At 56.8% G+C, this 22,684-nt stretch overlaps 9 protein-coding genes across 9 annotated transcripts; 3 read left to right on the top strand and 6 right to left on the bottom strand.

Moving 5' to 3' along the window:
* Positions 1–266: 266 nt before the first annotated feature.
* B0H18DRAFT_1046325 (uncharacterized protein) lies at positions 267–1,615 on the bottom strand (the record flags this gene model as incomplete). The annotated part of the gene is made up of 1 exon (XM_048030786.1): positions 267–1,615. A coding segment is annotated over exon 1 (1,132 nt), but the record flags the coding sequence as incomplete, so codon positions are not given.
* Positions 1,616–2,516: 901 nt separating this feature from the next.
* B0H18DRAFT_1125781 (uncharacterized protein) lies at positions 2,517–4,706 on the top strand (the record flags this gene model as incomplete). Its single annotated transcript, XM_048035064.1, has 2 exons — positions 2,517–2,586; positions 2,644–4,706. The coding sequence occupies 2 exons, from the start codon at positions 2,517–2,519 to the stop codon at positions 4,704–4,706; spliced, it is 2,133 nt and encodes a 710-aa protein (XP_047886399.1).
* Positions 4,707–4,854: 148 nt separating this feature from the next.
* On the bottom strand, positions 4,855–6,360 carry B0H18DRAFT_959988 (uncharacterized protein; the record flags this gene model as incomplete). Its single annotated transcript, XM_048042890.1, has 5 exons — positions 4,855–4,914; positions 5,181–5,315; positions 5,376–5,681; positions 5,738–5,846; positions 6,245–6,360. The coding sequence occupies 5 exons, from the start codon at positions 6,358–6,360 to the stop codon at positions 4,855–4,857; spliced, it is 726 nt and encodes a 241-aa protein (XP_047886398.1).
* A 2,274-nt stretch (positions 6,361–8,634) lies between these two features.
* On the top strand, positions 8,635–9,697 carry B0H18DRAFT_1125780 (uncharacterized protein; the record flags this gene model as incomplete). The annotated part of the gene is made up of 5 exons (XM_048035063.1): positions 8,635–8,754; positions 8,813–9,281; positions 9,333–9,406; positions 9,456–9,538; positions 9,601–9,697. 5 exons carry the CDS (start codon positions 8,635–8,637, stop codon positions 9,695–9,697), a joined length of 843 nt encoding a protein of 280 aa, XP_047886397.1.
* Positions 9,698–9,907: 210 nt separating this feature from the next.
* Positions 9,908–12,599, bottom strand: B0H18DRAFT_959986 (uncharacterized protein; the record flags this gene model as incomplete). The annotated part of the gene is made up of 10 exons (XM_048042889.1): positions 9,908–9,943; positions 10,016–10,224; positions 10,358–10,485; positions 10,561–10,599; positions 10,896–11,056; positions 11,114–11,221; positions 11,247–11,792; positions 11,987–12,077; positions 12,137–12,513; positions 12,576–12,599. The coding sequence occupies 10 exons, from the start codon at positions 12,597–12,599 to the stop codon at positions 9,908–9,910; spliced, it is 1,719 nt and encodes a 572-aa protein (XP_047886396.1).
* A 714-nt stretch (positions 12,600–13,313) lies between these two features.
* B0H18DRAFT_843352 (uncharacterized protein) lies at positions 13,314–14,224 on the top strand (the record flags this gene model as incomplete). The annotated part of the gene is made up of 2 exons (XM_048039520.1): positions 13,314–13,576; positions 13,630–14,224. Coding segments are annotated over 2 exons (858 nt in total), but the record flags the coding sequence as incomplete, so codon positions are not given.
* Positions 14,225–15,399: 1,175 nt separating this feature from the next.
* On the bottom strand, positions 15,400–16,729 carry B0H18DRAFT_1125776 (uncharacterized protein; the record flags this gene model as incomplete). The annotated part of the gene is made up of 5 exons (XM_048035062.1): positions 15,400–15,591; positions 15,648–16,035; positions 16,093–16,298; positions 16,348–16,662; positions 16,712–16,729. The coding sequence occupies 5 exons, from the start codon at positions 16,727–16,729 to the stop codon at positions 15,400–15,402; spliced, it is 1,119 nt and encodes a 372-aa protein (XP_047886394.1).
* A 417-nt stretch (positions 16,730–17,146) lies between these two features.
* Positions 17,147–18,141, bottom strand: B0H18DRAFT_1125775 (uncharacterized protein; the record flags this gene model as incomplete). The annotated part of the gene is made up of 5 exons (XM_048035061.1): positions 17,147–17,588; positions 17,644–17,756; positions 17,810–17,888; positions 17,939–18,012; positions 18,067–18,141. The coding sequence occupies 5 exons, from the start codon at positions 18,139–18,141 to the stop codon at positions 17,147–17,149; spliced, it is 783 nt and encodes a 260-aa protein (XP_047886393.1).
* Positions 18,142–19,476: 1,335 nt separating this feature from the next.
* B0H18DRAFT_1125774 (uncharacterized protein) lies at positions 19,477–19,887 on the bottom strand (the record flags this gene model as incomplete). Its single annotated transcript, XM_048035060.1, has 2 exons — positions 19,477–19,597; positions 19,646–19,887. 2 exons carry the CDS (start codon positions 19,885–19,887, stop codon positions 19,477–19,479), a joined length of 363 nt encoding a protein of 120 aa, XP_047886392.1.
* Positions 19,888–22,684: the final 2,797 nt, after the last annotated feature.

Raw genomic sequence — 22,684 nt, 5'->3', positions numbered from 1 at the left:
TTGAACTGTCAGTAGTTCAGCTGGCCATCCGGATCCGCGAACGCAAGTTTGCACGTCCATTGGAACAGCGTGTGCGTCTGGCCCGCCAGACGGACGCTCGTGCCTATCCTGAGGTTGAGCGCAGTCGACCTGTTCTGGGGACCGGTCGAGGCGTGCCAACGATACCGAGTGCGGTTCAACCGTCTTGGAGAGTCCGAAGTCTTGCACTTCCGGTAGGAAGTGCAAGTCTTCCTGGGTAGCGGCCGCGCGCGAGTAGTCGTCACCAAAGGGGGTGTCGACCGCGAGATGGCAGTCGATACTGACCGGTCGGTCCTTTAGCTGAACCGCAAAGGGTACAACTGTCCAAGGACAGTCCGCGGCTCGCACTTCCGTTGGGAAGTGCAACCCGGGTTGGAATGCGGTTGCCCGCGGGCGGTGGCTGCCAGAGTGAAGGTCGAAGTGGCGGTTAGCATTGTGAGGAGCACTTCCAGCGCTAACTCTGGGAGTGCTCGCTCTCGGCGCGGGCGCGTGACGCTCGACGCGTTGAGTGTCGAGCTCGATGCTGGCCGCGTCGGGCACGTCGTCCGGCGCGATCATATATTTTGAGTCGCGGCTCATTTCTGAGCACGCGACATGTGGATCTACGAGCAAAAGCTCGCCTACATCCGGGGATGCGACGTAAGGTCGCGTCCCTATGCCTTCCCGGGCGTAGGGCCGAGTCGCCTTGTCGGACAACTGGGGCTTGGGCTCGGTCTCGGCGACGGCGGCGTCGTCGAACCGGGCGCGTGCACCACTCTTGAGTGTGGTACCGAGTTTGGTCAGCTCACTGGGAGCAATCGGAGACGGAGTCTCCGGACATCTCTGAGCAGTCTCGATGTCGGGCTCGATCTGCTCAGGACGCGGCCCCTTGGGCTCAGACACGGGCTCAACAGCGGCAGCGCTGTCGATCTCGGTGCGCGCACCACTCGTCGGAGAGCTTTCCAGCTCCTGTGGCTCGGTTAGAACAGGCGGAGTCGGGTTCTCCTGGCAGCTCTGAATGGGCTCGACCTTGGGCTCGAACAGTTCTGCGTGTGCTGTGCGTTCGACCTCGCGGTCGGACGGTGCCTGCTCCGCGAGTGCTCCGGACGAGTTCTCGGGGTCGGAGAGCTCAGTCCGGCAGGTCGTGCGACGGTGACGTCTGGACTCGTTGTCCTGCTCCACGGAGCGTCTGAACGATGTGATAGCATCATCTAGATGCTTCATCGAGTCATCGAGTGTCCGGAACCGCCTATCGGGGGTAGCTCGTGTCTCGACCGGAATACTCTTCAAGAACTTCGCAAAACTGTCAAGAATTCCATCGACCTTCGCATCGACCTTCGCGCGGTGGGCCTCCCGAGTACTACGTGAGTGCTTGGGAGAGTGGGTTGTCGATCCAGCCATCTTCTTGAGTGGTTGCGAAGTCGACTAGGTTTTGATGTAAAGCATAGAAATTCGAAGTTTCCAGGTTGTTGCCTAGAGTAGATAGTCCCCAGAACAGAAGCTGTTCTGGAGCGCAAAAAAGTGTAGCGTCCCTTAATCCTCGGGCCCGGTATGCGCTGTACCCAGTCTCTATTCAGAGGGACTGTCTACACGTAGCATACATGGGGCGATGAGGATGGTAAAGGACTGAGGTCTCATAGGTGCGCTGGCGTGCCATACGAGCCCTCGAACAAACAAGAACAATCATACGAGATAAGATATACCGTAACGGGAATATCCGTTACATCCCCGGCCCAGATATCAACGCATGGTCGAAACCAAAGCGGACATCTGTGATACCAGAACTGACGCATAGAGAGAGAGGCTGAGGTAGACATAGCAAGGCACGAACGCTTTCGAGAGAGGCCAGACTCAGAGGTCGGCATAGGAAGGGAGGTCGGCGTATACGTAGACGGTAGGAGCGTGGTGGGGGCACAAGCGCTCAAGGCGACTTCGGGTGGCCGGGTAGACGCCAACAACTTGAACAAGCGCTTGCACTGATCCCAACTTCCCACCTCGACGTCGACTCCGATTCCGACTTCGCCGCGCTGAAGCTTCCTCTGACTGCATCTCATTTCCGTGCTTCCTCTCTCGCTCTCGCACCCTTTCGAGACATCGTTCTGCGGCCAGGTTAGATTCCGATCTTCCTGCGCGAACGTGGCTCTGGCGCAGTGTATCTGCTGCCGGGGCTTCTCGTTGGACACTTCGACCCAAAGCCGCAAGACCACTGCCTCGCGTCAAGACGTGTCGCGAACCTCCAATTGGTGACTATTCGTCATGTGTCTCACCACCGAAAGCTGCTGACGTCTGCGCGACTGCGGTCAGCATTGCCCAGACCTGACAAATTCGAGAACGCGTCGTCCCTCTGCAAGACGACGCCCTTTAGAGTTGATATAACGCGTAAAAAAGGTGCGGATGCCTCCTCATATGTTCTCTATGAATCTGAACCGGCTTGCGGACATAGTATACTGGTATGAGGCTTATGTGCTTCCTCCAAATCGTTGAATCGAGTAATATATCGTGCCGTAGTTGTCTCCACTATGGCGGATGCCAATCTTCACCGACCCATACAAATCTTCAACTTCGGGCTGACCCCCTCGCCTGCGTCAGGTATGGCTACACAAGCTCTGATCTCTATGGTTCGTTAATGAGCGTGTTGTGATATAGAACGGCGCTCGCACCTGGGTCCATTCGACGCCGAGTGTGCAGCAGACGCAGACGACGACTGCAACATCATCACCACCCCTTGTATGACCTGGATTCCCGAATTTCCGCGTATCTCTGGGCGCGAGATCGTGACGTTCAGCGACGGCCTCTGGGGACCCCAGGAGTACACACGCTGGCCTCAGCTATACAACGAACATTGCGTTCACCACGCATGTATTCCCACTAGCAACTCAGAGTATGCTCCGGGGTCGCAAGTGTACGATGGTCTTGGGTACGATCCGTGGGAGGAATCGAAGACATGCGGGGTTCTGGGGTTTGGATATCTGAAGGGGGAGGTCCTGAACGAGTTATATTCAATCGCAGTCGCGGTCATTTCGCGTTACGAGCAGGCCGAAACCGCCGCTCGGCGTCGCGACCCAGCGACTTTCAATGCCTCATCGGGTGTTGATAGGAGGCTGGGTGCGATGCTATGCCTCCTGCTGAGGAATGCTGTCGACCGTCTCAGAGCGCTCCCCTGCACCGAGCAGCACGCCCTGGTGACGGCGAGAATGGCTCACCGTCTCATTCTCGAGCTTTCTGGTCTGACGGTCTACTTCACTGTCCTAGTCAGTCGCATCGCCAACACACACAACCGTGTTCACCCTGTCTTGAAGGTCCTCGGCGCTTTCGTCCGCAATGACGCCGCCGCCCAACTCCTCTATCGCATAGGGTTGCCGTTCTGGTACATCCGGCCATGGACTGCCAATCTCTATATCCGCAAGGTGGTGAAACCTCGTGCGTGGAATACTGAGCTGAAGGATGAACCCGCCTGGCCCCGCATTCCAAAGTCATGGTATGACCCCGACGGGACGCATCAAGACCCGGCTCGCTGGACGCAGCCCTCGGTGCTCTTTGTGAGCAACCTACTGTGCTCGTCGGCGTTGCCTCGGCTCCAGGTCGTCGCTCGGCCCGACGGCACGGAGAGGGAAGCGAAACGGTTCAAGGGCGATGACTCGACCCCGGCAATGCTGTCTGGTTCCAAGGCGCCGCCACAGACACGCAACGCCAAGAAGAGGGGTAAACGCTCGCGCAGAGGCCGAGTGACGGAGAAGTCGCCGGATCCACACCCCGCGACTACGTTCAAGGCTCCTCCTGCCGAGCTCGTCACCCTCAGTCCCAACTGGACGGCTGCTCTGTCCGAGCTTCCTCCATTGCCGTTCCCGCCGCGTGTGGCGGCCGAATACTACTTCCCACCGCCCTTCGTCATCTTCCAGGCTAGCAGTCAGAAGACGCGTTATCTGCACAACTTCACGCGCATTCGTGAGTACTGCAGGCACCGCCTCGTCGACTCCGCCATCAGTGGCACACCCCTGCGCATCGCCGATTGGCGTCATGCCCTTTACGGCGATTATCGTCTCGACGAGCCGGACGCGACGGACAAGACTAGGAGCGAGGATGGATTACCGGGCCATGAGACAACTTCGGAGGTGCCAAAGCGTGACTACCTCTACGAGCGACTGCAGTGCGTACGTCGGCTGTTCGCCAAAGGCGGATCTCTGCTGTCGTACAACGAAGCCGACGTGTCGTGGTTTCGTGGGATGAAAGTCAATCTCGATGCCGCAAGAACCAACAAATCGTTCTTGGCTATGGTGGTTTGGGAGCTTTACGAGACAAACTGGCGTTGCGAGTTGCGCGCCCTCGACAATATTCTAGTCGACTATTCGGACGACGTGTTTCGCAAGTGGGAGCGTGAACAGCGCGTTGCTCGAGTGTGGCAGTCGTCGGTTCATCAAACCGCGTTCTCGGTCATTGACGTGTCCTCCCCCGCCTTCTGTTGGACACCGACGTGCGAAGAAGGGTGGCAGAGTCGCCGGGGCAACCTTCAGGCTTTGTTATTGGTCATGAGCGCGTGGCCACAGGTCCCCGAGGTATTACGAGCCAATGCAGTCACCATCGGGGAATGCGATGATGTGGGGCACTTCGACGCCGTCGAGGCCACTGCACTCAAATTTTATGTCAAAACCTTCACGTCTAAGTTCCACCGTCTGCCGTGTCCTCCCGTGCGACTAGTTTATCTCCCGTAGTATACAATCTATTATCCCCGCTGTCTAGTTGCTCAAATCAATCGCATTACATCGTCCTGCTGTCCATGTGTGGCTTCGCTCGAACCGTGCTTCGAAGCCGCCAGTGGTAACTAAAACCCGCTTTTGTTACCTCAAAGTGGCACGCCACTCACTTTGTTTCGTTGCTTAGTGCTAGTCCTGAGTCGCGCACGGACGCGACTCTGAGAAACTAATGGTGCCGGTATATGAGTAGTATCAGAAATCAGGACACTTTAGTTTTACAACGGTGGAGGCAGTAGAACAAAGAGACGACGGGCAACACAATGTGTAGGTGGAGGTGAGGGATGTCAAATCAATTTGCATGCATATCTCTGTTCAAGAGATTTAGCAGCTCTTCGCTGCAGCTGATTGCGCGATCGCAGCCCTGTAAGGTTTGCCCGGAGGCATAGCTTGAACTTAATGCGTCTGCGCGTCTAAAGGAATGGTGTTACATACCCTGCTGTGTGCTCGAGCACCCCGGCAGAGGTCGATGAATGCCTGAAGGGCAGTTCTGAGATCAACTACGTTGATCGGCGAGCCAGCCTGATCCGGGAGGAATTCTGGGGCAGCGATCAAGGAACCGATTTGAACCTGTGTGGCCAATGATATGTTTCTTCCACTGCTGCTTGGACAACGCAATGAATGGCTCACCACAAGCTTCTTTCTCAAATGCTCCATCTGTTCGTGCTGAGTTGTCAGGACCTGTCTGATGTCCCACAGCCGAGCAAAGTGTTGTTGGATGATTCCGTTCCTCGCAGGTTGCGGCGGTCTGTCGTTCGCTGCAGTTAGTTCTGCAAACGTCCGACTGAAGAGTTTTACTGTCTCATTGCGGAGCCGCCGACGTTCCACGGTCAGCCCGTTGATATCGGACAGTATAGTTCTGGCTTCAACTAGGCCTTGCGTGAAGTCTTCAGGAAGATTGATCAGTGGCCTGATAAACAGTTGTCGGGCCACATCCTAGTTCACAGGTGTTCACGGCCATGAAATACAAGCCTTAAGAATAGATGACGTACCTGAGGCATGAATAACATAGAAAACGATGCAGAGCAGTGCTCAATTTGTAGCCGCAGATAATCAGACTCAGATTCAAGGGAGATGAGGCGCTCTGTGTGCCTCTGGAGCCTATGAGGCACGCGTACATCGCGTTCGTCGCCTAGAGAAGCCAGCAGTCTGTCCTGGAGCTAGGAGTGGCATGAGTGGCTTGGTCAATACATTATTCGGCATGGCTGCCCACTCGCCTGCGTCTGCAGTGCAGATAGGTTCAAGGAGCGTTCAGACAGGCCGAGGAAAAGATTCTGCATGTCTTCTCCGGAGTAATTCTCATGAAATTCGTCGAGTATTCTTTCAAACTTGGAGATGAGGTGTCTTCGGTGATGTGCGTTCCTTTTTTTGAGGTATTTCGTAGGCAAGGAGCGGGGCTCAAGCATCTCAAGATCGTCGAAATGAAGGTCGCGGAAAGTCCTTGAGAAAGAATGGCTGTTGCGTCAAAATCTATCCGTAGTAGTCGTCCGCATACTCACTGTAGCAGCGCAGAATCAATAGCGCTCGCTGCATCTGTGATATTCGCCTCTAAAATACTGAGAGCCTCGCGACTCCAGACATCTACAGTCGGTGCCGCGTCGGAGGTGGCAGACATCGTGTAGTACCGGTGTTGTCGCTAGTGGAGGGAGTGGTAGAGCAGGTCGATCACAGGAGGATGGGAAAGGCTCGACAAGCTGCTTCGAATCATCCCTATCGTGTTTGCATCATAAAGCAATCATGCTTGCGTCGACGGCACAATGCAAGATGAAGATCGCTTCGCTCTGATTAAGTCTTAGCGCTCGCATTAGACTTCGAAGCTTCGCGATCGACCTGATGATACGCTGTTACTTACAGTAGAACTTAACTTGTGCCAGTCGTCGCTTTCAATTGCTGTAAGTAGTTCGTCCGCCCTGAGTGGGCCGTCATACTTGCTTGAACCGTTCCATTCAGCCGTAATAGTGTAACGTTGATTGGAATGATGCAGTGCGGGCCCGACACGTCGGCCGCCATGCGGGATCAGGGGCCCGAAAGTGTGCCAACGGCGCGTGCGTGCGCAGGACACGTCGCTATCTTGGCAACATGTACATCGAGTGAAAACCTTGACATGGACGTAAGTACTACGCTATTATCGGTCGTAGATGGACGGACCACGTCAGACGTACAGCGACGCGCATCCGACGTGTAGCAGCGGGTACGACGTATGTCGTCCCGAGCGATGGACAAGCCATCTTCGTGGTCAGCAGGGCACACGACGGGCGTCTTGTTCATGGATTGCCTGTTGGCGTGGGCACGGGCACAGGCGACCGCTCCGTATTCCTGGCGGCTCGTGGTCGTCTCCTTCAACTGTAGACTTGTACGCGCGTCATATAAGCCCTGACGAACAGAGCTGCCGGAATGGCTGTGGTCGCTACCATGACCGATACTACCAGCACCATGAACCGTAGGCGGAGCGTGTGCGAGGACGGCGCAGTACGGGGTAGGACACTAGCAACGTACGTTGAGGGATGCCAAAAGAAGAAGCGAACGCACTCACTTTCCGAGATGTTCCCAAGCGCCTACCAGAACAGCGAGGGCACGCATGACGGGCCCCGCCTTCTGCCACATTGCACTCTCGACCTGTTTCTGCGTCGTGTCGTGTCTGCCGTCGGTCCTCGCGCCATGTGCGATATGCATCAGGTCTGGCAACGCGCCGTAACTTTCCTCCTTTCCTCCTCTTGCTGCGCGAGCTTCCCGAGGTACATCCTCAGGATCCGCGTCCGTCCATCTGCTCACTCATCCACCTATTTATTCGCCCGCCCGCCGGCGCGTTGGTTCGTCCGGTTACTGCTTGGCTTGTGTCGCTTGCGCGCGCAAGCACCGGGGCCGTGTCCGTCGCGTTTGTCTCCATCCAGTCGTCCTTGATGAGCATTCGCTTGTCGGGGTCAGCTACAAGGTCGAAGGTTACAAGCTGCACACTCACCTGGTTTGCTGGCCCCATTCGCTGATACCTCTCTTCCTCCCTGCACGAGCATTCTTTGCGAGCCTCCAGCAATGCCCTTGGCACGCCGTCGCTGGAGCTCGTTGCAGCCGTGTACGGCGTGGTCTTGAAGTGTACAGCGGGCCGATGTGCGCGCCCCCGTCTCCTGCGAACGGGCCCGTCTGTCTGTCCTGGGTGTCCACGGGAGCTGACCGTTACTCATCTACCGCGTTATCAACTGGTCCGTGTTGCACGCATTGACGACATGGACTCGGCTCCACTTTGATGCTGGTACGTACTACGCGCTACTCGTTCGTGGTCTGCGTCTGGTGCTCACGTCGGTGACTCCCGGGTGACTCGATGTAGCTGAGCAACGTGTCTCCCCGGAAGAAACCTGATCAGCTCCTCTACCGTCTGCACTAAGTGCTCACCTATGACCGTCAGGCTCGATTTCCGGTTGCAAGAGGGCGGAGGAAGTGCTATCTTGCAGCGCCTGCGCAGCGGCATGTCGACACGGGGAGCGAGCGGCAGGCGAACACAGACAGAGGGGAACGTGACAATCAGGAACGACCCGAGACACGGCTGTGTGGACGAGTGTGCAGCAACTTGCAGGCCGCCCTTGTATACTTCAAGTAAGTAGCGGCGTAGGAGTAACGTCATTGCGTTTTCAGCGCCACTAGCGGACCGAAGGCGCGCAAGCGCTTAACATAGACCCAAATCGCTGCAGATCTAGAAGACAAGGCAGCTGCAGCTCTTCTGACTGGGGAGCCACTAGATAAGGCACAATGCAAGATTTCGAACTGTCACAAGGCCGCGTAGGTAGGCGCACATCTGCATACGTCCACTGATCTGCAAATGTCCACGTCTGCACACCGTGACCTCAACATCTGCATAAGTCCATTTGTCTCAAGATCTCGCTGCCACACGTACACCATGCCCGCAGTATTCGATGACATAGACGTGACCGACGAGAAGGTCATCCTCACGTATGCGGTGTTGGACCACTCCGCCTTGCCGGGGGATGCACTCCACCTCGAGGTCCGTGCTCGTATCGTGAGTGGTGTTCACCATGACGTGAACCTACTACATATAGTGAAATGATTGTTCGTAGCGCCACTTTGAGCTAGACGGGGAGCCAGCGTTCATCATCGAATGGACAAGCTCGTCAGGCGACTTCAGCAGGCTGTCCTTCGATGTCTGTGAATCGGACGACGGCGAAAATCTTCCATCGGATGCATATGGTGATGCGGATAGTCAGTCCCGGGCCCGCCATGACGGAGCTCCGCAGGCCCTTGACGTACCCGGTACGCTCAACATGTCAACGTTGTCGCTCAATGACCAACTATCGGAGAATGACTTGAATGGCGATGCGCGATTGCAAGGTGAGGACGAGTCGGATACCCAATATGACCAGCAGGTTGGTACCGTTGAACAAGGTACAAATGTGGGGACTCCCGTGGGAGGGAATGGCGCACATGACGACGGGAAGACGGACGAAGGCAGTTCGCTCTTCGTAGACTTTCAGTGTGTCGTCGACAATGACGGGGAACTGAGCCACGAACTCGACCCAGTTATCTACAGTATGTGCGCTACGTTTTATCTGTCTGCGACGAGGCCTGACTACTCGCAAGATTACTTGTACGACCACTACCACGGCAAGTTGGAAGGGGCGAAGGAAGTTTATGTTGTGCGAGTTCCTCATGTGGTAAGAGCCAAGACGACTCCCTTGTGCAGATTTCTTAATCGCTTTGTAGATGGAAGACTATTGGTCCATCCGCCTCTTCGTCAAGAAGAAAGTCAATGACGCGCTGAAGATGTACCTGACGAGCCCTCCTCTGTTTGTGTGTAGGGTGGTGACATAGCAACGAGCGGACTGAATCCGAGATTGGCACTCATCAGGTGGTTCTTGCGCACTGTATCTGACCACGGGTCCACCTGTCTTATTGTCGTCGATGCGAGGATTGATTCCCATGCCACACCGACTCACCTCCAATAGCGGTACTCCTCTGCATGACATTCGATTCACGTTCGTCAAGCCCCGAAGTTTCTACACACTGTTCATTTTGTTATCACCGCATCCTGGACCTCCTATCGTAATACATTTGTTCTCCACTCAGCCTCTGAACGATCAACAGTACGTAGGGCACATCCGAACCTTCCTGCTTCTTCATTGACCTCGCGCACGTCGTACTGACGGAAAAGCATCTCATCGCCCGTCCCTTTGAGGTCCGCGTATCAGTGGCTGTCAAAATAGAGCATTAGCAACTCGTCCGGCGAGAACAGAACGAAGACTTGCCACGGAAACCTGGCTCACAAGCGGCCGCAGAAACACGTCAATGTCTGCTTGTGATTTCGGTCCTTGGCCCGGTATGATGAGGAGAGATACATCGCTGCCAGCTTCATAGACAGCGGGGCGATAGTCAACGGGGTCGTTAACAGCAGCTTTGGTCGCGGGCTTCGCGATCAGGTCAACTTCAGTGGCGCAAGGAGCGATGGCGACATCCAAGGTCTCGCCAGGGCTGCCTGCCGTAGTGCGATCAGGGCAGTCGGCAATGCGACTAATCAATGCTTGAGGATTCATCATTCAAATAGAGGTGCTGCAACGAATGTGGACTGCCTCAGTGCCCGACGGTGACACGACGAGGAAGACACGTACGTGTAGGATCGCCTACTATGTCCAAGAGTGTCGCCGTGAAGTCAACGTAAAGACCTACGATGTCGGGGAGCCCCTGGTTCTTCTGCGCGCTCTTATGACTGAGGTCTTGCATTGTGCGGCGCCCAGATCTGCCCACGCACCACAATGCCAGGTGTGCCACTGCCACATCATCGTGCTGACCATATCACACGACCCAAACCTACACCTGACTGTAGTAACCGAGGTCGTAACAGTTGCGATCGCTATCTTACCATGTATAGGTCCGTTCGACCTACAGTCCGAAGGCGCCGCGGTTATATTTTGTCAGAATATCGGTCAGACATACTCATAGAAGAATTGCTTACACAAACTGTATTCCTGCCGTTGTCAGCACAGGTCAAATATTAAGGCCCCGCGCAATAACCACGCTGGCATTGGTCCACGGTTGAGCACTGAAACCTGAGGGCAGTGTGAGGCGCAAGACGCGTGGGTGGCCTGGCGGAGCCAGCGAGACATCCGAGCAGGTTCGCTCTACCGCTCATCAAGAACGGGAGCTCACCGCCCGGTCATCAACGCATGGTCGAAACCAAAACGGACGACCGGGGCGAGACCGGGGCGACGGATGGGCGGGCGAGGTGTGGGCTGCAGTTCGCATATCTTCGCGCAAAGCGTCGCCTTCGCTAGCGCATTCGGCGCGGCAAGTACGTGGTAAGGGGTTTTCTATACATCGAAGACAACGGTTAGCATCGAGTGAAGGAGAATTTTCACGCCACGCACCTCTTCTTCGCACCCGGGCATGGCCCCTCCTACGGTACCGCTCCCCCGGCTGCGCGACTTGGAGCTCGCCGACTTTGCTTCTGTTGCTGCGACAACGATCAGCGCCCGCTACGCTGCGATCGCTGAGACTGACCCGCGTAGCTGACACTGCCCCGTCCAGAGTCGAGGGCGTGAAACGGAGGTGGTCGACGCCTAGGACCTGTGGGTCGCTTTCGGGTGGCGATGAATCCGCCATCGACGACAGTCCCCCGCGAATGGTCAGCTTCGGGTAAGGACACGCGAAGAGCGCACTTACAGGACTCCGCATAAAAGCGACATCCTGCCAACGTTTCGCAGAGAGTCGTCGCGCATCTCCTATGTCGACCTGGCGGACGTCCTCGCGGGCTAAGCCGCCGTGCTTCGACCCGCCGGCTGGCGGGTTCCTTCGTTCCGGGCGGGCTTCGGACGGACAACGACGGCGGGGCTGCGACGGAGGTGCTGCAGCTGCGGGATGGTGGACGCTGTGAGCGTTGAGCGCCGCCGCATGTAGCATGACGGGCTGCAAGTCGTCGGACTGAAGCGCTGAGGTCGCGGGGCGTGAGAGCATGACGTAAGCCGTCATTAGCGCCGCGACGTCCTCATTGTCGAACTCGAAAACATATCGACTCCCCGAGTTGCGTGGCGACGCGACTCGGAGGAACTCATGGTGACAGTCGGCGAGTAATATTAGAGGTCAGGACACTTTACATTTACAATGACGGATGCAGTAGAACAATCAGACGACGGGCGACGCGGGTGGTGTTGAAACTATGGGGGAAGGAGATATGGGTAACAAAACGGAATCGCTGACAGCAACCGTTTGACTGCGCGCAGCCACAGTAGCCTGGATTAGACATGCCCGTCCAGGTCTGCTGGCATGATCGTGCGGATGTCGCTGTTGTTCGCCTGGCGCATCTCCGTAATATGCGTCGCGGTATCCAGGAATCTGGTGGGTGTCATCCTTGTTAGCGAATGCCAGACGTGGGTTATTTGTCGTGTACGTACCTTCGAAGGGCCGCCCGTGCAAACGCCTTCTCCCCGCTATCTGTGAGATGTGTGTATGGACGACGTACACCGATACGCATGATGAGGAGATCACCCCGGAACGTATGTCCAGGGACGACTGCCTTCGCCGGCTCGTTAATGCGGAGAGCGCGAGGATGCCTATCGTGCGTTTGGGTCTGCCAAAACAGCATGAAACGATGTAGCTTGTCCTGGTCGTCACGGACTGCTATAGTCCGGGAGAAGATCTGGAAGTCGCGCGTCATGATGCGCTCCACGTCGACCCAGTTCCTCCCTCCTTCGAACGTCGTCACAACGGGGACGGATCGTTCGAGCAGTCCATCGCTTGGGTAGTACAACGCCGACAGCAGGAGAATATCCTGAAGGTGAGATAAAGGGAGGTTCAATACCTTACAGAGCGTACATCTGTTGAGGCACTTACTCCATTAAAAGATAGGCTGGGCATAACTAGGGATGGGACCACCAGTGCTGACGGCGGATACGAACGACGAACAGGGATGAGAGAGAGGCGGCGGCCGCAGCATCCTTTTGACCTTCAAAGCCCTTTGTGTCGCTGGTCAGTGGCGTTCCACGAGGAGGCAGTCATGCCTGCCGATGCTCACCCTTGCGTTGTGCTAATCCAAGGCTTGAAACTAATAAAGAGTCGCGGTCAGGCAAGTGCGTACATGCGAAAGGAAATAATCATAAGGAGGTTATGCGTGAAAAAGACTGTGTGGTGTCGGACGCGCAGGGCTTATCGGCCGCTTTGTTCGAAAGCGAAATTTAGGCATGCGTCGTGCACGCGACGTACAAAGGCAAGCGACTGGAGAGTCTCTTCTCAACTTCAACCGCCATCTTCATGCACAAACAACACTCTGAGTGTCGAGTACTTCGCAGGTCAGTCCAGTGGCTCCGCCAGTATAGTAGAGCGATCACTGACAACCGTCATTCGAACAGAATGGTAGGTGACGCCCCCATGGAACTCTGTATCGTGGACAACGCCGCTCAACATAAGCATCAGACCTTCCTGTTTGTGCAACTCCCAGTGATTGTAGTCGCTTTCTGCTACGTCGCATTTGCGCTGTACAACCAGGTCCTGGCGGACTCGAAGATCGTTTGCACGTTTAGCTTGATTTCGACGACACACTTCTGCCAGCAGCCCGAGCGAAACACTACCGTGTGGGCAGCGCTGCCCCGACTTATCGAATCGCAGGTTGCTGGATTCGAGGCCATCTCGGTCGAGTCGCGAGGAAATGCGGATATCGTTATGGACTTGACGGAGGCTCGTGTCCTATCGGTGGACTTGATCAATGTCATCCGCTCTAGCGACCTCGATTACAACGTCGAACTGGCTGGTCTCATCCAGCAGTTCGCTGAAGATGCCCTCACCGTCAGTCGTGATTTGCAGCGGCTGTCCGCCAAGATCGGGACGGCATTCGATCAGTGAGTAGAGCTGCTTCATACAATGAGTAAACCGCACTCACATATCCTGGCAGAATTACGTCGACCAATGCGCATATGTACCGCCTCATTCGTAGCCCTCCGCGATCGTCGTTACCGCATTCCGGAAAAGCTTGCCGGAAGATTTCGACGCTGGGCTCCGGTATCGAGGAAATCTGCGAATTTCCGGAATTCTCGCAGGTGTTCGACACGGCCGTCCAGACGTATGAAAGGGTCCTACGGGACTTGATGTACGCTAGCGGCGCCTCGCTGATGAAGGTCAGCGGCCTCGATGCCGACCTCGTGTCCATCGGTGCAGTTCTTGCGGACGAGAAACGAGAGGCGCGCATGGCTGAACATGAATTCCAGGGGCAGCTACTGTCTGTTCTGCGACTCAACGAACGACGAAGAAGCATTCTGGCCTACAACACGCGCCTCTTGGATCGTGTAGGCGAATACACCGAACGCTCGCTACGATTCGTGAGGAGCATCCAGACGACGTTGGAGGGCATGCAACGGGAGGTGGAAGAGTTACGGGCAGTCGTCGCACAGGGCGGTATGGCGACCACGCCGTCCCCGGACCCGGACCCGGAGATAGTGCTCGACGTCCTTTCCCGTGGGTTGGAAAGGTTGAATGCAGCTAAAGTGCGTCCTGGTCTCGAGGGATCCGGCCAATGGGAGGTCGCTCGTCACCGCAGCCCGCCGGAGGTAGGCATCCCTGAGGAGTAATGCTATCCGCCGAATTCGTTGTATGCTGTCTCGCAGGTTGCTTGTTGTCATACCGCAGTCGTACGCCGTCTCATGTCGCCCTATGCCGTCCCATGTCGTCCCATGTCGTCCCATGTCGTCCCATGTCGTCCTATGCAGTCCTATGCCGTCCCATATCATCCCATGGCGCCCTATGTTCCCGTATTGTCCCGTGCTATGCCGTCCAAAGTTTACTTGCAGTCTCCTGTCGCCCTATTTCGCGAATGTCGTCGTACGTGGAACTCGCGCGCCAAATCGGACAATGCTAGAGTGTTGAGGAATTGTTGGTCCCGGACGCGTAGTCTAAGGAGCCGTGACCAGGACGCAGAGTCAGTGGTCCAGTCCGCATGTAGGGCTGCGGGAGCGGAGGGCGAGAGACGGGGTAAGCCAGGCCATCGTGCTGAGGCGGACAAGTGTGGGCGTTTAACAGCGCCACCTAAGTCCAAGAAAGGGAGGAGGAGGCGCATGCACCGGATCCCGATCCACGCATGATCGATTGATCCATCGCCTGACGGCGCGCGGGTCGGAGTAGGTTCAATTTGGGTCGCACACTGAAGTACTGACCTGCGGCGCCTGCTCGCCCGCGCCGTAGTACTACATACTGCAGATTCGTGACCTCCCTTGGAAGGCCTGCTCCCAGCCACCGGCCAGCCGAGGACGCGACTAGAGACCGAGCATACTCGCCCTCAGCGTCGCCCAGAACTGCGACTCCCTCGAGCCCCGCTTCTTTCCTCAGGCTTCCTTCCGCCTATGCATGGTTCTAGGGCCTCGAGTTGCCCACCCGGCGGGCCTCTCGGAGCGGCTCAGTCCGCGTCGGGTTTTGTCAATATGCGCGAGCCAAGCCGGTGGAAGTGGAGGTATCTGTAGGCACGACCGTGGCATGCTGGGCGCGTGGGCGCATACAGACGGGTCGAACTCCAATGGTGCGATGTCTAGCCGGAGCAAATTACATATATACAATGATGAAAACGTGACATATATGACAAGACAGAGGAGGAAGGTTCAATGAGTGATCAACACGACGAAGCCAAGCCAATGAACCGTGAAGTAGGAAAGATTCACCAGTACAGCATACGTATTTAAAAGAACAGAGGACGAGCGGTTAGGAAAGCGTACTGGGCATGTAGTCGGCGCACGTTATCGTTGGTGGCATGAAGTGCGGGTGTACCATCAACGAGATCCTCTAGTAAATCCTGGAACGAGCGTTCGAGGGCTCCACCAGCCCGTAGACGAGCATCTACGGCGTTCACCATCTCGTACAGGTTCTCCACCTCATGCACGAACAGCAAGAGCCTAGGACGTCCTCTACACCGCGCTGAATCTCCACCATGGAAAGGGTGATGGTTTGCGCCATGTGCTGGCAGTTGGCGCGCTGGCGAAATGCCACAGGTGATGGCAGCGTAGGGAAGGGACCGGCCATAATGCTCGGCCGTTTCGGCGGGGCTGCATCACCGCAGTGATCCATGGTCGAGTTCATCAGCCGCTCGAGGTCCATGGCGAGGTCGCCTAAGGAAGATAAGACGAGCTCCCCGTCATGCAGGAGTTGGTCTCCTGGCCGGGTGAGAGCGTCGTAGGTAGACCAGAAGACGTTGGACAGGACTCTATCCACGTCGAGGTCAAAGACAAAGAAGTACGGAACCCGGGAAGCGGAGGAGTCGACATGATCGCGGATTGATGCCAGCAAGCGGATGTGCAGGGATCGTAGTCCAATGGTTCTAGCGAGCCATAAGCATTGTCACGTCCCACTAATAGACTGTAGGGAATAGGCGTACCCGCGAAGCAACGCCTCGATGTCAACAGTCAGTCCGACTAGCTTCATGATCGCTGTGTCTGCACTCTCGATAACTGCAGCCACTGGGGCAGACAACGCTTGGGTTCCATTCGAGTGGCCATCGGTGTGGATAAAGCCGACCCTCGAGTGGTAAATGTGCTTCGTTGCGGTAAAGATCGCTAGTGCGAGCTCATACCTGCCCCTCACCTGCACAGCAAGGTTATCCAATGAGTCGTCTGACAGCTCTGTTACGCACCTGGGCCGCTAGACCATTCAACCACTCCTCTTGAACGTCTATGACCAGTTGATAGTATGCCACGAATGTCCCTTTGGAGAACGGGGGTGGATGAAGGCGGCATTCTTTGTTCAGGCGGTCGAGTGGCCTCAACGAGCAGACAGCGCGTCTGCTGGTATTGGTGTACAAAGACTGCAGGATGGTATGCTGACTCGAGCCCGCGATGGCGTTCCCATCGACGTGAGCGCGAATATGCGGTTTGGGTGATCCGTGCCACAGCAGAATTTCTGCGCCCACAAACAGTACGGCGATAAGAATGAAATATACAAGGCAGCGCTATGGAGAATTTCAGACCTTCAGCAATGAGCAGAGTCAGGGTACTTACAGCAAAAACGTAGAGCATATTGTACCTTCCGTTAGCCACTCGAGATGAAAGGGAATGTCGCTGAAAGAGAAGGGGGTCTCTGGTGACGCCGCAGCGCTTGATGTAGATCAGTGCGCATCCTCGTTTCTGCCACATGTTACGCACGACTTCCGTTAAGGTCCGCTTCTCCGCTTCACATGGGATCGCGCCAAGCTCGCATAATCACTCGTATGCCGTCGCGAGAATGTAATTGTATGGCGGAGGATTACAACAAAGAGTACCATAAACTAGGCAATGGAGGGGCATAACAGACGGAGGGGAGCATGGAGGGCGTAACAAACGGATGAGAGCACGGAAGGCATACCAGACGGAAGGGGGGATCTAAAGGAGTACATGGACAGGAAGGCCTACAACGCAATCTGGGTGCGAAAGCGAAGAGTACGTCCATGGCTGTGGTCAGGGCGGGTCGATCACGGGCTGCTCCCGCAGGCGCTTCTTCTGACGACCTTGGTACGTCGTAATCGTCTTTGCTGTGACCCACCGCGGCTCACCGTTGGCCGTGAATCTTAATCTGTAATCGCTGAGGGACGGGTGGGCACAATTGGGCGATGCGGCGACCCAATTGCCGTCGGTCCACAGCCATATCTGCTGATCTTCCTTGTCGCCACGGTCATGGATGTAGATACTCCCTTCTTGGGCTGCCAGCTTGTCCGGGGGCGCCTCGATCAGCTTCGCGCCGGAGGACTGGTACCAGCACACTTTTTCGGTACGCCTGTACATGCTGCGTTCAAAATACTGAACTCCGGGGGGAAGAACGGATCCGCGGGGCAGCGCAGGTGTCGGTAGCGAGTCATCAGGGGACGGAGTGCCTTCGCGAGCATGAGCGTCGCCTTCGTTGCTGGATGCTCAACCCTTCAGCAGCGGGCGGCATAGATATGGAGCTCGGGACATACCCTGTTGTACCACTTGGTGTCATAGCTCGTTTCTCGTGAAGCGCAGGGCCATCTTGTGAGACTGGAGGGCAAACCGCAGACTTGCCACTGGGGCCGTTCGAAGGCTCCTTAAACTGTTCAGAAAGCCGACTTAGTGAGCTGATATATCCACGCAATAGCCACATACCGAGGCCCCGAGGAGAGTGTACTGAAAGCCAGTTGAGCCGCGAATTTGGCCCATCCGCTGCGCGGCAGCGTTGGCGTAGCTATAAGGGAAGTGAGTCGAAGACGGGGGCTCAGAAGGTCCTTTACAAACTTTGCAACGCAAGGTGTGCGGGGGAGGTATCGATGTCGCAAAACCACGAAGTGCGGTCGCATGTTGTCCGGGGTCTGAAAGTGCATGTAAGTGGTTAATACTTAGGATATACGAAGGACCCAACGTACATCTATCTCCAGTTCGATCGCAGGAGCAGGTGTGTTGATGATCTCGAAGTCTACAGGTTTCTTCGGTTCGAACATGACTCGGGACAGAAAGTTCAACAGGGCCCAGTAATCAAGGGTTGTGAGACTCGAATGCAGAAAGTCGACGACTTTATGGCAACAGCGACCATAATCACTTCACGCCTGAACGGGCGGTATCCGAAGAATAGACACCTTCCGCGTGCAAGTGCCCGTTGTGACGCGACCAGAATGGGTAGAACTATGGCGACAGCGACCATAATCACTTCACGCCTGAACGGGCGGTATCCGAAGAATAGACACCTTCCGCGTGCAAGTGCCCGTTGTGACGCGACCAGAATGGGTAGAACAATGCAGCAGCATTTTGAGGAAGTGGCCGATCGCGAGCTGACCCACTGCGCGAAGGGAGACGCCCATTGGCCAAACGTGGCAGCAGATGAAGAGGAACGTGGCTGGGCGGTCGCCGAATTGCCAAGACCCATTGTTCCCCTTGTTTTGTCGAAGTGAAACCGGTGTCAGGCGACACGGCGACGCGACGGTAAGTGAAAGACATTCACCTGGACAGGTCGCTAGGGTCGAGAGCGCATTGTTGCCACGTCCGCGTGGCTGGAGAGCGCAAAGTACGCGTTCTACTGGCTGAATGGACCCTTCACCTGGATTGCCTGGGTGCCTAGGGGGTGTGAAGCGCGGCGGAGCCAACCTGAGCCGTATGATAGCCAGTGCACTACAATACTGCTCCATTTCTCAAACGGAGGATGCCTCACCAGGGCCCATACCCAACGAAGGCTACGTGGGGTACGAGGGTGCTAAGACATCGTCACTAACCAACTCAGCCCTATCCAGCTGCCGACCAGTAGGTCAGGTCATGCCGAGTGGTCGTATTAAATCATTGCTGTCCAAAGACAACGGCTGCACGGTCGTGACGCGGCCGCAGAAGCTACCAAGGAGTTCAGTGTACACGGTCCGCGCCGTGACGCATTCAACCGGACGGAACGTGACGGGTATATCGGACGGCGGTTCGAGGATTGAGTAAGGGCGCTCTACCGCTCTTCGAGAGCGGGAGCTCACCTCCCGGTCATCAACGCATGGTCGAAACTAAAACGGACGACCGGGACGAGACGGGGGCGACGGACGGGCGGGCGAGGCGTGGACTGCATTTCGAGTGTCTTCGCGCCAAGCGTTGTCTTTGCCAGCGCATTCGGCGCGGCAAGTACATGGTAAGGCATTTGCTGTCCATCAAGGACGACAGGTTAGTATCGAATGATATGGACATTTCACGCCGCGCACCTCTTCGCGCCCGGGCACGGCCCTCCTAACGTACCGCTCCGCCGGCCGCGCGAATTGGAGCTCGCCGCCCTCGTCTTCTGCTGCTTAGCTGCGCCAACGACCCACCCGCTACGCTGCGATCGCTGACACTGTCCCGTCCACGGTCGAGGGCGTGAAACGGAGGTGGTCGGCGCCTTGGACCTGTGGGTCGCTTTCGGGTGGCGATGAATCCGCCATCGACGACGGTCTCCTGCGTAGAGGTCACCTTTGCGTAAGGACACGCAGAGAATGCACTTACATATCCACGCTTAGAAGCGATATCCTGCCAACGTTCCGCAGGGATTCGTCGCGCCGACACCCTATGTCGACTCCCATGTCGACCTGGCAGACGTCCTCGCGGGCTAAGCCGCCGTGCTTCAACCCGCCAGCTGGCGGGTCCCTTCGTTCCGGGCAGACCTCGGACGGACAGTGATGGCGGGGCTGCGACGGGGCTGCTGCAGCTGCGGGATGGTGGACGCTGTGAGCGTTGAGCCAGGCCATATAGGCATAAGTTTGTATAAGATCCTTGTAGTGAGCACGGAGTGATCATACATAAACTCCAGTACTTACCTGCAGCTGTTTTCATACATGAGCTGCCACTCGCTCATGTAAAAGCGAGGCGCCGTCATGTATGAACGAGGCGCCGTCGGTCGTTACCCGTTTTGGCAGCTACCCCGGGGCAGTCCGGCCCCTTCGTCCCCGGCGGGCGGTACCACTGGCGCGCGATGCGAGGATACCCCATATGGATGGACATCGGGGTCAGCGCATCTGAGATCAGGTACGATCTCGAATCCCCTGCGCCGCCGCCCTGCCCACTGTGTGGCGTCGATTTCGGCCAATCCCGGAAGCCTGCAACGAGCCGAGCGAGCGGCGAGCGGTTTCGCCCGCTGTTTGCGACCTCCACCATCCTGTGTGCCTGTCGGTCACTGACATCGTTACAGCATAGCGCGTACGACAACGAACGGACAACGGGACGGTCAGCATAGATCGGGCTTCGAAGTGAGTGCAAACGCACACGAGCAACGGAGCTGACTGTAGCCACAGGACGCGGCGATGCGCAGCACGACACGCGCGTCGACCGCGAGTACGCAGGGCTAATGCCTCGTGTGCAAACGCAACCGACTGGCGGACCACGGGTACGGGTGCGAGCGCGAGCGCGTGAGCGGGCGGGCGGGCAGGCGGATACGCGCGCGCGCTGCAGGCTGATGGACAGGTAAGCGGACGGGTGAGCACCCGGATAGGTAGGAGAATAGGCAGACGGGCAGGCAACAGCACATGCCCACCGCGAGCGCGCTGAGCAAATGCCCAGCACGCAGACGCAGCCGACAAACGCAGGCGCGCGAGCAGATGAACTTGAAGAGCAGGGGGCCGGACGGATGAGTGGGCGGGTGGACGAGCGGCGGGTGGACGAGCGGCGGGTGGACGAGCGGGCGGGCGGGCAGATGGACGACTCGGAGAGGGCGGGCGGGCGAGTGGACGAGCGGCAGGTGGACGAGCGGCGGGTGGATGAGCGGCGGGTGGACGAGCGGTGGGTGGACGAGCGGCGGGTGGACCAGTGGGTGAGCAGACGGATGCGTTGACAAGCAGACGAGCGGGTGGGTAGACGGACGAGCAGGTGAGCGGGAAACTGGGAGGGCGGACGGGCGAGAGGACAAGTGGGTGAGAGGGCGAGGGCGAGAGGGCAGGCGAGCATAGGGCGCGGACTAGCACCACACGCACGGCGACCGCGAGCGTGCAGGGCGAATGCCTAGCACGCAAGCACGGTCACTGAACGCAAGGTGGGCGCATGAGCGAGAAGTGGGTGACCGCGACGGTGGGCAGGGCCGGGGCGCACGCAAGACATAGAATAGATCCGTTCGTTTGCTTTGTTTAATTTGAAAACATCGTGTTTGTGGGCAATGTTGAAAGTTCAATGAACTGTAATGGCAGAATATAACCTATGTATACAATGAAACTGTTATCACCGAGTCCAGTATGTATCGCGCCGCAACACTCATTACGACTCGAGACTCGGCTGAACACCCATTACTAACGACTCGAGACTCGACTGAAAACCAGGACAGTACACTAAACATCCTTATTGAACACGAGAATGTTGTCCTACATCTCATCTGCTGTCGTAAATGCTACTAAACATGTATCTAATCCCCGTTCCAGCATACAATACATGCATACACGGTGCGGAAACGTCCCAATCACAAATCACAGGTATGTTGCAGGCCTAAGTAGGACCGTTAAACGTGTTCTGATTGGCCAGGAACAGCCCGAGCACATCGGGGTTGCCCAATGCGGTGAGGCAACAAATAGGTACAAACGTTGAGTTTACGGGCGCCCGCAAGGCTCGCCTCACTTCCGCATGCTACTGTAACTCTACCGTCCGGCTTTCATGTTCAACGTTCAACTCTGTACGGAAGACAACGGTGGACACTCCGAGATGCATTCAGGAGTGAAACCAATCAGGTAAGCATGCCTGATTTGATTATCTATGCACACGCATTAATCTACTACCCACCTCAGACCGGCTTTCGTCAGAGCGTGTCGAATGGCACGTCAACCAGTATGAACGGCACGTCGGTGAGTGCGAACGGCGACGCGTCAACCAGCACAAACAGTACGTCGGTGGGTACAAATGGCGGCGAGCGGGTACAGATGGCAGTGCGTCACCGAGTGCAAACTGCACTGTACCCGCTAACTCTTGCGAACAAGCCGTCGTCTGGCTGCCGACAGGGGTTGCAGTTTTTCTAGTTCACCCACAACTCGGGGATGCTGTATCAGGATCGAATGAAGGCCAGCACGTCGGTGTCGCGCCGGGATCAAAACCCCACGAGATCTCCAAATTGCCGGAGGCCGACCACATCAATGTGTACGTGTGTGCCTTGCCCACCATCCCGCTGAGTATCGCTAATGCTGTACCTGTTCTCTCTCCCGGCGTCTTCACGCTCCCCGTCTGCTTGCGAGGTCGCGCAGAAGCCGTCGCCCGATTGACCAGTTGGCTATACCCATTAGCCGCGGGCTGGAGGAGCCCACGTTGATCAATGCGGGCGAGGCATGGGAGGCTGTGGGTGATAGATGGGATGACACGGCGGAGGATGAATCGCATGGGCGATGGGTGGGGAAGCGACGGGGTGGATGGTCAGAGCAGGTCGGCGACGGACAGGAGGTGCAGTCGATGTTGCGTTGTATGGTGCCCAGTGACCTCGCCCGGCTGTTCACGTTCCAGAGTCAGCCATGTGTACTGTATTGTACACTGTCGATCAGTTGTGATCAGTGTATGTCACGAGGTGTGACATACAGGGCA

Source organism: Fomitopsis serialis, assembly GCF_022376445.1.
Source record: "Fomitopsis serialis strain Sig1Antser10 chromosome Unknown B0H18scaffold_168, whole genome shotgun sequence".
NCBI lineage: Eukaryota > Fungi > Basidiomycota > Agaricomycetes > Polyporales > Fomitopsidaceae > Fomitopsis > Fomitopsis serialis.
Note: the sequence above shows the minus strand (reverse complement) of the source record. Positions and strands in the feature narration are given on the sequence as shown.